Source organism: Phascolarctos cinereus, unplaced genomic scaffold, assembly GCF_003287225.1.
Source record: "Phascolarctos cinereus isolate Bilbo 61053 unplaced genomic scaffold, phaCin_HiC Scaffold_4;HRSCAF=312, whole genome shotgun sequence".
Taxonomy (NCBI): Eukaryota; Metazoa; Chordata; class Mammalia; order Diprotodontia; family Phascolarctidae; genus Phascolarctos; species Phascolarctos cinereus.
The window spans coordinates 160,823,971-160,837,063 of NW_027555847.1; the positions used below are offsets into that span (position 1 = coordinate 160,823,971).

Consider the following 13,093-nt stretch of genomic DNA (forward strand, 5'->3'; position numbering starts at 1 on the left):
AGGTACTGGAGCAAGCTCGTATCTGCTAGAGAGAGAACCACTTCAAATTTTCTGTGTGAGCATTTACACCTAGGAAATCTGCAATTGCAACGAATCAGAGCATTATTGTTTTGTGATTTCTAGACTTTGAAAAAGTGATGAAGAAAACATTAATACAAATTAGACTGGAAAATGTGTCGTGGAATCCCAAAGAACTCTGAGAAAAAGAACTGATGGCATCTGATAAAGACTGAAGCATACTATTTTTTAACTTTCTTTCCTTCTTTCATTTCTTTTTGTGGTTCGAGATTTTTTCCACAAAATGACTAATATGGAAATAAGTTTTACATGTTGCACGTGTATAACCTATATCAGATTGCTTCCCATCTCAGGGAGGAGAGAAGGGAGGGAGGGAAAGATAGAATTTGGAATTCAAAACTTAAAAAATATAAAATGCTAAAAATTGTTTTTACATGTAATGGGGGAAAATAAAATATTATTTGAATGAAAAAAAAATAAAGAAAACTGTGTCAAGCTCACAGTTTTCCAGAGAACTGGTTGTTAAACATTTACCAGCTCACCCCTGAGTCTAATTTATATTAGGATATAAATTTTTTGAAAGCAGAGGATGTTTATCATTTTTTTCTTTTGACTTCCACCCAAATAATTACTTTACATTGTTTTCTATAGATATACTTTGTATTTGCCTTGTTTACTTGTATACATCTTGTATCCTCTCAATATACTGTCTGGCACTTAGCACAATGCTGACACATGGTAAGGCACTTAATAAATTTTTGTTGACTGTAGTAGAGTTGGAGACCAACCCTAGGATCTAATCACAGAAAGTAAGGAACCATCATTTCTCAAACATATAGAAGACTAGTCAAATTTTTAAGGATACAAGGCATTCTGCAATTAATAAATGGTCAAAGGATATGAAGAGACAGTTTTCAGATGAAGAAATCAAAGTTATCTATAGCCATATGAAGAAATGCTCTAAATTACTACTGATTAGAGAAATGAAAATTAAAATAACTCTGAGGTACCACCTCACATCTATCAAATTGGCTAATATGACAGAAAAGGAAATCATATATGTTGGAGAGGATGTGGGAAAATTGGGACACTATTGCACTGTTGGTGGAGATGGGAACTGATCCAACTATTCTGGAGAGCAATGTGGAACTATGCCCAAAAGGCAATCAGACTGTGCATTCCCTTTGATTCAGCTATCCACTACTAGATCTATATCCCAAGGAGATCAAAGAAAAGGGAAAAGGACCTACATATACAAAAATACTTATACCAGCTCTTTTTGTGGTGGCAAAAGAAAAAAAAATTGGAAATCAAGGGAATGGCCATCAACTGGGGAATGGCTGAACAAGATGTGGTATATGAATGTAATGGAATACTATTGTGTTATAAGAAATGAGGAGCAGGTGGATTTGAGAAAAACATGGATGGACTTACATGAACTGACGCAAAGTGAAGTGAGCAGAACCAGGAAAACATTGTGCACACTAACAGCAACACTGTGTGATGATCAACTATGAATGCCTTAGCTCTTCTCAGCAATACAATGATCCAAGACAATTCCAGAAGACTACTGATGGAAAATTCTATCCACATCCAGAGGAAGAACTGATGTAGTCTGAATACAAATTGAAGCATTTTTCATGGTTTTTTCCTTTTCTTCTGTTTCTTCTTTCACAGTATTGATGGAATCCTAATAGAGCTGCCCCCAGCCCCAACATTCTAACATCCTTATGGGCCCCACTGAACAGCAGGCCTGTTCTGATCTGACCACCCAATCTGGCCTTAACCACATCACAAGCCCCCAAACTCAATCATAGGCAGACCCACTGCCCCTAGTTAGCCACTGCCCCCAGATTAAAAATAGCCAGTGCTTCTAGCTAGCTACTGTCCCTAGCTAGCCATTGCCCCCAGATTCGATCCTCTGGCTAGCCTCTGTCCCCAGATCTAATTCACATAATTCCCACAGAAACAAGTGTGACCATGCATTCAACCTCAACCCCATTATCCATCTTAACCAGACAGGACCACAATAGCTAGCCAATCAGAAAGCAGCACTAACAGGATGCAGAACAAGATGTTTGACCGTAGAAGGGGGCCACACTCAAATAGTACCTTCGAAGTAATAGTAAAGAACTGACTTCGAGTGAACTTATGATGTAGGGAGGTTTATTATAATATCATTGTCATACATTCATGCTCCCCCCCCAATTTGGGTTTTTCTGTATGTACTGTAGGTAAGTGCACGTGCAGTTCCACTGAGTTGGGACCCCTCCCCTATTACCTAATCTCTTAACAAACCCCTCCTGCCTTTTTAATATTCATCATATTCCTCTATTCTATGTGAATTTTTATTGTGTAATCAGCATCACACAAATTGTCTCTCTTGCCTTACTGAAGTTACTAATTCCTCTAAGAAACTCAGCCACTCACCAGAGCATGAAACCTCAAAACCATAATGAATGTTTTTCACTGGTTTGGAGTCGGCCTGAGTCTTTGAATTCTTTAGAGACATTCTGCCACAACTCAATGTGCTGCTCATCAATATGACTAATATAGAAATGTTTTACATGATTGCACATATATAACCTGTATCAAATTGCTAACTATCCTTAAAGAGGGGGCAGAGGAGGGAGGCAGGGAGAAAATTTGGAACTCAAAATTTTATAAAAATGAATGTCAAAAATTATCTTTATATGTAATTGGAAAATATAAAGTTTTTTTTTAAAAAGAAAGGAGCCAATAATGACATGTGAAATAGCATTAAAGATTAGACCACTCCTAGTAATCCCTTTACTAAGGAAGAACAAGTTTTCTTTGATATAATTGAGAGGGACAAAGTCATCTGTTACTGGCAATCAGAAAATTGTCTCCATAGCAGGTGGCCCCTTGAAAGTAGTCTGACTGTTCAAGACTCAGCTTTATCTGTCCTGGGATTCTTAAAGATATGGGAGAGGAAATCGTTTAACATGATTGTATGCATATAACTTATATCAGACTGCTTGCCATCTTGGGGAGGGGAAAAGAAAGGGGGAGGGAGAAAAAAATTTGGAATTCAAAATCTCATAAAAAACAAACGTTGAAAACTGTCTTTACATGTAATTGTAAAAAAAATAAAATGCTATTAAGTGAGGGGAAAGAGATGGGAGAGATGGATGGGGGTGGGCCTGAAAAGAGTAGCATTAAATAAGGACTCCATGAGAAGAGAAAAGGATATCAAGAGATACCAGAGATAGTGGTTGTCTCAAAGTCTAGAGACAGGAATTGTCTCAAGGATGGTTCTCTTCTCTGAGGCCAGGGGTCTTGTAGGCAATCCTTTGCTCAGAGAATCGTTTTATCCATTCAACAAGTTGGTAAATGAATATAATATTTCATTAAAGCATTAAATATTTTACCCAGATTTTAACAAAACATACAAAGTATATCCATAGCATCCCCTAATCTTAGGCTCTAAAGCAGATCACCCATCTCAATTGAGATTAATTGATAGCCACTTAATCTACTTGGCCCACAGGAGAGATTCTTGAAACACTAAGAAAGGACATCCCTTGTCAACCCATTGGGAAATGGCTGAAGAAGTTATTGTATATGGTTGTGATGGAATACTATTGTGCTATAAGACATGATAAGCAGGATGCTCTCAGAAAAACATGACCTGAAGCAAAGTGAAATGAGCAGAACCAGACCATTGTATGTAGTAACAGCAATACTGTATGATGATCAACTATGAATGATTTAGCTATTCTCAGCAACAGAATGATCCAAGAATTCTGAAGGACATTATAAAAAATGCCATCCATCTCCAGAGAAAGAACTGATGGAGTCTAAATTCAGATTGAAACATACTTTTTCTTTACTTTATTCTTCTTGGGGTTTTTTGTCTGTTTTCTTTCACAACGTGACTGACATAGAAATATGTTTTGCATGACTACACATATATAATCTATATCAAATTGCTTGCCTTCTCAATGGAAGGTGGAGGAAAGGGAGAGAATTTGGAACTAAAAAAAATTTTAAATGAATGTTAAAAATTGTTTTTACATGTAATTGGGGAAAACAAATATTAAATTAAAATAATATATATATATATATATATCAAAGTACTTAAGATTAAAAGTAATATATAATCAGGCAAAAGAAAAGAAAGGACATCCCTAAGGATTTTTTTTTTCTGTAATGGGAGCCAGCCATAGCAAAAAGAATGTGTCTAAAGGAACTCCCTTATTTTATACAGATTATGATAATGAAAAACATTTTTTGTTTTTTTTTATCTGATAAGATGTTTGATATGGTTACAAGTTTTGTTTCCACTCTTCTGATGACATGTTATGAATTCTATAATGCTTAAACCTAAGAGCTATAAAAGTGAAAATACCTACCACACCTAATCAGAATGAGGAAATTTAGAAATCAGTTCATGTAGGTTCCATTTAAATTTTCTCAGAATGATTTTCTCTGTAAAGTAATTTAGAGATTCATTCAACTGAATTGAGATAACGACTAGAAATGGGTTTTGTTTTATGTTTCAAATTTATAATATTGTTTATGATACTGTGCAGATATGCTTTTAGGAACAGTTTTTTTCTAATCTGGATGTTGCTACATTATGAGCTTAACTTTAAAAAAAGGAAAATGTTTGCAAACTATTAATATTCTGAAGTCCTTGCCTATAGTAAAGAGGAAGTTTCATCTAAAATCATTTGGCTACACTTTGGAAAAATTTAAGATTATTGGTTATTAGGGGCTATTATAATAAGGCCAATCTAATTGGGTATATTTTTGGCATTGTTTCACCTAGAAAATTGAATCTCCTTCCCCGCTGAAAACATTTTTTGATGAGAGGGGGTGGTAATTAGGAATTTATTTATAGTAATTAGGAATTTATAGCATAAGATTATTGTGAATTATGAAGTTATATCAGGATGGTCTATATTTAAATTACATTTTAACCAACATAGTCTTAACATTAAAGATTAGACAGATATCTGTCAGTTTAGAGGTTTCCAGCTATATTACTTCATGGAAGTCTAATGATTATCTTTTTATATCAGGACAAATTTTAAGCTATTTTTGAGAAAGACAAATACTAATAGAAGGGAATGTTAAGTAAAAATCTTTTGTGTGATAAATTCTATTTGTTAGCTAATTTATTGCAACAACTATCCCCACTGCACTATTTAACTGGTACTGTGAAGATTGTGACAATAATCTGCCCTATAATTCTGTTTAGTATTCCAGTTCTTTGGAGTTGTAGGTTACTGAGGCTGAAGCTCCCTTCCCGAAGCACATCATTCCCTTGATCTGAATACAGGGCATGCCCAAGGGGAAGTCTTGGCAATTTAAGATTACAAAATTTCTACTTTATCTGAGACAATCACTCATAGCCAGTAAGATGTAAATGGGTCAACAAGCACCCAAGCCCACACTGACCTGCCTCTCTGAATTGTTTCAAGAAAAGCTTTTTGGTTCTTGGTCTGAAGGTGGTAAACTCTTGCTGGTTAGGGAAGTTTCCAAAGCAAGGTTGTTTAGTCATTTTCAGTTGTGTCTGACTTTTTGTGATCCCTTTTGGGGGTTTTCTTGGCAAAGATACTGGAGTGGTTTGCCATTCCCATCCCTAGCTCATTTTACAGATGAGGAAACTGAGGCAAAAAGGGTCAAGTGACTTGCCTTGGGTCAGAGTACTTTTTTTTTCTACTTTTAAAAATTTTTTTTCCCCTTTCCAGAACTGTGATCTTCTGAACTTCAAAATCATGTCTCTACTCATCCTGGAACTTCTTTCAGTGCCTGAGGGTTTTTCACCCTGGAACTCTTCTGTTGCCATCTCACCACACAATAATTCTCTTCATGAATGTGGGAAAATTGGGACACTAATGCATTGTTGGTGGAGTTGTAAACCGATCCAACCATTCTGGAGAGCAATTGGGAACTATGCCCAAAGGGTAATCAAATTGTGCATACCCTTTGATCCAGCAATACTACTACTAGATCTGTATCCCAAAGAGATCATAAAAAAGGAAAAAGGACCTACATGTACAAAAACATTTATAGCTGTTCTTTCCGTTGCAACAAAAAATTGTAAATTGAAGGTAAGTCCATCAGTTGGGGGGATGGTAATCTATTCTCATTGTCCTTTTATTTAGTTCATCATATCTTAGGTCTTAGACATCTCATAAAGTTGTCTGGTTTCTGAAAACATCTCATAATACAGTCCTCTATTCCTCTGGAAATCTTTCCTCTTAGGCATTCTGGAATGGATGGGGCTTTAGAGCAGCTTCTCAAGTTCAGGTCACTTTCAGGGGATCCCTTTCTCCATTAAAATCTCTTACAATATAGATCTTAATACGATTCAAGTTTGCTTTATTGATAACCAGGTCAGGTAGTGGGAGCTAGCTCAAACCTAATTAGAAACTTTTAGACCAGAGAATTCACATTTTTCCTGTACTCCTTGCTGCCTCTATCCTTATCTAAACCAGATAATTCGGACACAGTCAGGCTGAAGGAAGGATCTAAAAGAATCTATGAGGATTTAACTTGTAGAATGAGCCCTTTGATAACTGCTAGTGTTTATTTAAGTTTCAGAAAAGAAAGAGACTTCAGTTTAATGCCTATAATGGCCTTGTGATATATGTTAGATAACTGTCATTTTGCTATATTTGGGAAATTCAAATACAGGCTGAAAATTTTTGAGCCTGATTTTTTATATTTGACATTTATAATTATCTCCTCTTATTATTATTAATTTTTTATTTACTCTAATGATTTACTTTTACCTGCTCACTCCCCCCTCAGGAGAATGAGATTCTGCTAAGGAACTGAATTTTTTTTTATAAGAAGATGATCATAACTGAATTCATTTAAAAATTGCCAAATTAGCTTCAGCTATACCAAAAGGTCCTGTGATGGGATGTATAAACACATTGAGTAATCAATTTCAAAACAATACAAATCAAATAAGTTGTTTACAATAAAACATGTTTGCACTTCAAGACACACTCAATACTCAGGTAATAATTCCAAATTAAATAACAAATTCAAATAAAATTGACGTTTCCCATCTAGGTAACACAAGATATTCCATAAATTACTCTTCTCTAAGGAAACTCATAGAACTCAAATTCTTTCCTTCAAAACAAAACCAAAGATGTTTCTGATTTAGTTTTTTTTTAATTTTAATTTTTTTATTTAGTCCTAATAATTAATAGAATAACAGCTTGGTCCCATAAACTATTGCGTCAATATCCAATTATTCTTACATTGTTTTGAAACATTTAAGGACATTATTTTATGCACAAATATCTATAGGTAGTAACAAGAAGATGACAACATCAAATGCTCATTGACAGTTGTTTGGAATATAGAAAAAACTAAAATTCTGTGCTAAATAGCTCTCATTTTGCATCTTATTATAGTTATTCATCATTATATGCATGTTATTATAGTAGCTCAGATGTGCCCCAGTATTAGCCTATGAGATAAAGATTTAATAACGTTTATACTGGTTTATACCTGCCTTGAGGCTGCATGCAGCCTTCTAGGACTTGTGGTGCAGCCTTTTGACTGAGACCAAATTTTATAGAACAAACCCTTTTATTAAGGGGATTTGTTCTGTGAAGTTTGGATTCAATCAAAGAGCCACACTTCAGAAACTAGGGAGCCTTATATGGCCTTGAGGCCCCCGGTTCCTCACCCCTGGAATAATCTTTCTTCTTAGCTATGAAATGATAAATCTGAATCTGTTATTAAAAATGAGTAGGAATCTCATATAATTTACAGCGAAATCTCCAATTTCATATATATACCAATTTAAAAATTATTTCTTAATTGAGTCCTACTTCACTTTAATTTGCAAAACTCTTAAGCATACAATTAATATTCTTAACATTTCCTTACAAGCCTATTTTTCTTGTGTCAAATTCCATCCACCTCAGAAACTAACAAGCTGTATGATCCTGGGCATGGGCCTGTTTCCTCAATTTTTTTTTTTTTGCTAGGCAATGGGATTACGTGACTTGCCCAGGGTCACACAGCTAGAAAGTGTTACGTGTCCAAGGGCACATCTGAACTCAGGTCCTCCGGAATCCAAGGCCGGTGCTCTATCCACTGCGCCACCTAGCTGCCCCTGCTTTCTCAATTGTTAAATGAGGGTGATAGCACTTAGCTCACAGTGTTGTGAAGATCACAGTAAACTTTAGCTATATAATCAGACTTTAACAAAAGGACAGAATTCCTTTACCGTAGTTAATATAAATTTATTTACAAATATTTACACCCAACCTCAGCAACACAGTCCTGAATCGGAAGAACCACATTTGTATACCAAATATATACGCATATGTATATATGTACTACGCCATTGCCATCCTTGCCCCTGAAGGGTTTACAACCTAGTCAGGAAGCTAAAACAATGAGAATGCTTAGGAAGCTCTGCAGCTGCGAGGGTAAACTGTGGCATTGAGGGGATGTGGGGTAGAAGAAAACAACTGTTAATGAGGTCCCTTGAAGCTAACATGTCCCCTTCCGAAGAACTGCTTAAAGGTCTGGGCAGACTTTGCAAGCGGAGCTTTTAAATTTGGCCTTGACAGCTTACCACGGATGCTATTTTTCAGAGGCCTGGAACATCAGGCACTTTCCACTGTATAGCCAAGTAAAGAGCTTCTCATATTCATAGTGTGATAAGATTTGGAGCTGGAAAGAATCTTCTAGTCCAAACTCCGTCAAAGTGTCCCCAATTTAACTGCATGGAAGACGTTTGAGTTTTTCCTGCTACCCTACCCAGTAGCCTTCTATGGGACCAGCGGCCACTGTAATAGTCCAACAGCAACCACTCCCAGAGTTCAGCACACAATTCAATACAGATCAGCAGCTGCAGGACTTCCGAGTTATTCACACTTGGCACCTGGTTTCTCCGCCCGCCCATCCTAAAGCAGGAACGTTGGCACGCTGGACGTATATGCCCACACCACCCTAAACACGGGCATCAGCCAATTCCGCGACCCAGTCCCACCGGGACACATATCATCCCCCTCCAGACAGCTCAGCTGCGCTTACGGGGAGAGGCGAGTTAGTAGCGGCAGGATACCCGTAGCAGCTTCAGCCGGGGGGTGGTTTAAGAGTCTGAACCAAAGTGGTGCAGAGAACCGAGAAAGGGAAGGGCACTAAGTCGGGGCTGCGCGTTCTTTCGTTGGGTTTGGGACTCTCGGAGAAAATGGAATCGCGAGCGCTACGACACTGCGCAACTGTGGCGCTTGCGCATCACTGCCCGGGACGTTGGGACCGTCCCCACTGCCCCATCTGGTGCTCCCCCAGGGAAAGTCTGGCGGCGACGGCGCAGCAATGGGCTGAGGCGGCTGAGGCGGCTGGGCAGGTGCACGAGCTGCAGGAGCTCCTGGAAGAGGCTCAGTACGTTGTCTCCGAGCTTGGCGGACGCCTCGAGGTAGATGCCGCCCCACTCGAGCTCCACGGCAGCGATCACAGCGTCGGGGAAGCTCCCGCTGGGCGCCAGGTCGCTTTTGTTGCCCACTACCACGATGGGCGGCGGGCTGGGCGCCTCGCCCTTGGTCTCCAGGATCTCGGCGCGCAGCCGCCGCACCTCCTGGAAGGACTCAGGTTCCTGCAGCGAATAGACCAGGGCGAAGGCGTCCCCACGACGGATCCCTAGCTGCCTCATGGCCGGGAACGAATAGCTGCCGCTCGTGTCCATGATCTCCACGCGCACCTGCTGCGCGTCCAGCTCATACTCCAGGCAATGCAGTTCCTCCACCGTGCGCTTGTGCTGAGCCTCAAACGTGTCCGCCAGAAAACGCTGGATCAGCGCAGTCTTGCCCACGCCAGCCGCGCCAAAGAAAACCAGGCGCACGCTGGACTTGGGCTTGGCTGGGTTCAGGGCCATGGTGTTGGAGATTAAGGGGACCTACGAAGGATAGACCTGCACGGATTGTGGAGACACCTCAGTGAATCTCGAAGTTAGGGGTATCACATAAAAACATCCTTTTTTGACCCAATTCCCCTCTTTAGAGCGTCCGACCCGGCTAGCCTGTTTTTATATTATGAATTGGCCAATAATGGCCCGGGGAGGGGACCCAGACCGAGGGCTACTATTGGTTAAAAGAAAATACATAATTTAAAAAGCCTCCCTCCTCCCATTTACGTCCTCCTCGCCCCTCCCATTTACCTGCTCCTCGCCCCTCCTATTTACTTCCTCCCTCTTTACTCCTTTCCTTCCTTTCTTCTGTTCTGGTCACCGACTGTTTCGAGCTTTACTGATCCCTGGACGCGAAGGGCTGTGCCCCACCCACAGGGTTCTTCAGCCTTAGGTCACTTGGCAGGCTGAGATGAGGACGGAGAGGCTCAGGTGAAGTCGAGTACGCCACTTTTTGGAGAGAACTGTCTCAGGTTAAGTCTGGGAACGCTGAGGACGTGTGTGTGTGTGTGTGTGTGTGTGTGTTAACAACACTGCCCCTGCTATAGGAAAAGTCCGCTAATTTCCTCTCCTGTAAACTGCGTTTATGGCCGCTCAAGTGAACAATAAAAGTTGTGTGTTCTGAGCTGTGCTTGGCACTAACGGCAATACTAGAGAAGCAGTAACAAGATTTACAGAGCACCTGCACAGATGTTTCATCTAGTCCTTGTAACAACCTAGCTAGAATAAAAAAAAATCCAAATAAGTTTATTCTTTACTGGTTTACTGGTTGTAAGCCTAACTTCAGCTTTGGCTTCCTTTTCCTTCACCACAGTTGTGAACTTAAACTCAATGTTATTAGGAAAATTTTATTATCTGGAAAGTATTTTCTCCCGGAATGTATAAAGCACTCAGGCCCAGAGTTTATAGTTTGAAACAATATTTGTTGAATTGAACTGTCATAGTTTACAATTAGTTTTTTTGTTGTTGATGGTATCTTTTTTTAACATCACCTTAATTTTAAAATATGTCCTTCCTGTCCACCCAACAAGTTATTCCTTTATTTATGTACAATGTACACTTAAAAATCACCCACCACATTTTTAGCTAGCACTTTACAGATTTGGAGTCTTCCTGATTTTGTGCTCCTTCACAAGTAACCAATTTGCCATATCTGTTACACGACCATGGATCTAGAGATGAAAGGAACCTCAGAGAAAATTCTAATATAACTCTATTTTTTTCTGAATGAATGAAAAAACATTTGTTAAGCACTTACTACGTGCAAAAAAACACAAAATGAAAGGCAGCCCCTTTCTCTAAAGCCTGATTAATGGTCACTGGTCTCTGCCTTCAACTCTCGAGGACAGTAGTTTTATTCTGATGATCTATAGATGGTGTGAGGTTCCTTAGCAAGGCAAAGGCCCATTCTTCTCTTTTTCTTTTTCAAGGCAGTTGCAGTTAAGTGATTTGCCCAGGGTCACACAGCTAGCACTTAGCAAATGTTTGGTCTGAGGCCGGATTTGAACTCAGGTTTTTCTGACTTCAGGGCAGGTGCTGTATCCACTGAGCCACCTAGCTGGCACCCCCCCCCATTCTTCTGATAACTGTTCTCTGTGGTAGTTCCCACTGCCATTCTGGTTTTCAGCTGGCTGGAAGAACAGTTTTACTAAGCTATAATGATCACTTTTGTGTAAAGTCAGCCTATTTTCTCTTCCCCACCTTTCAGTGAAACATTGAACAGTATTTTATAAAACATTATTTATTTTATTATTTGTTGTTATTAATTTTTTAAAAAGTATTTTATAATATCAAATACCCAGAAGGTGTTGTAAGGAGGTTTTATCTCATCTGGCAGGTTTTGGGTAGTGGTTGTCATGATAGTTGCTTTGTTTTCCTCATCCTTTCCTGGTGATTTCTCTGTAACTGTCTATCTTAAGTGTAAACATTCCCCTCTGGGGTGGGGTTCAAAGTTCATCCCTCACAGCTTGCATTTGTTCAGCTGGCATGGGAATTACTAAGGTTTCCTCACCAAATCAAAATTGCTTTTAATTGGCAGTTTTGCTCTAAATTCTGGCAATAAATGAGAGAGGCAACAAGGTGCAGGGGGAAAAGGTGGTAACTACCTGAGTGATGATGGACAATCACTTAACCTCTCTAGTTTCTCCATCTGTAAAATGTGGAGGTTGGACTAGATGACCTCTGAGGGCCTTTCCAGCTGTAGTTCTATAATCCAGTGATCCCTTCTGGTTCTGAATTTTGATCCTGTGATTGTTGCTTGAGGATGTCTGAGTACCCCTGTGAAAGGCATTTGTTCTGGTAATCCTACTTATCCTCATACTGAATCCCAGTTGATCCTGTGCCTTACTTGAGCCAGTATCCCTGGATGGAAGCTCTAGTTACCTGGTCAACCCACTCAACTCTTAGTTGCAATTCTGATTTCTCTGTCTCTTTATGGAGTATATCTCTAGTTTCCATTTTTTTTTGTTCCCCTTCAGCAGAACTATCAACATTAGAATAAGCCATCAGGTATGCTGTTGCATTGAATGATGCCATCAAACAGATGTTACCATTTAGTGGTTCATGAACCCTTCAAGCATTCATGATGATAGTTCAAGAGTTTTGTGCTAAAAATTCTTTCACAGTTCCTAAAGCAATAAATAATCGTCAGATTGTGTTACAAATGTATTTTTCTTCTGCGACAATAGGTATGTGCATGTGTGAAGCGCTGCAGGTTTTTTTCTGCAGCTATTTGAAACTGTCATGAAACCACGCGATTTTGGTGTTTGTGCAGTGATTATATCTAACTCTGCTGCTGAGTAAACATGATGTTTCTCAACCTGTTATCACTTTATTTTCAAACCACCGCAAGAGTTTGACTTCAGAGTATAAACCGATTCCCAGTATACGGTCAGATGCTTGTACATATCCTTATTTGTGTTTTATACATTACGCCAGAGTAGCTCTCTCTTTTATCCTGTTAATAGTACCTTATCAGCTATGTAATCAGATGATCAAAATGTTACAAATTTTTTGCATTTTTGCAGCTCAAATGTCAGGCTGTTTAGGAAACTGGCATCACTGGCCATGTGCATTAGAAGCCATCTTGAAATCATCATGTATCATCCCAAATGTTCTACAGAAAAAAAACTTTATATTACTTCTCATTGCCACATTAAG

The 13,093-nt window shown here is 39.1% G+C and overlaps 1 protein-coding gene across 1 annotated transcript; it reads right to left on the reverse strand.

Annotated features, from left to right (window-relative positions):
* Positions 1 to 9,048: 9,048 nt before the first annotated feature.
* On the reverse strand, positions 9,049 to 10,045 carry LOC110202449 (GTP-binding protein Di-Ras2-like). The gene has a single exon (XM_020978623.2). The coding sequence runs from the start codon at positions 9,902 to 9,904 to the stop codon at positions 9,236 to 9,238; it is 669 nt and encodes a 222-aa protein (XP_020834282.1). The 5' UTR covers positions 9,905 to 10,045; the 3' UTR covers positions 9,049 to 9,235.
* Between the last annotated feature and the right edge of the window lie 3,048 nt (positions 10,046 to 13,093).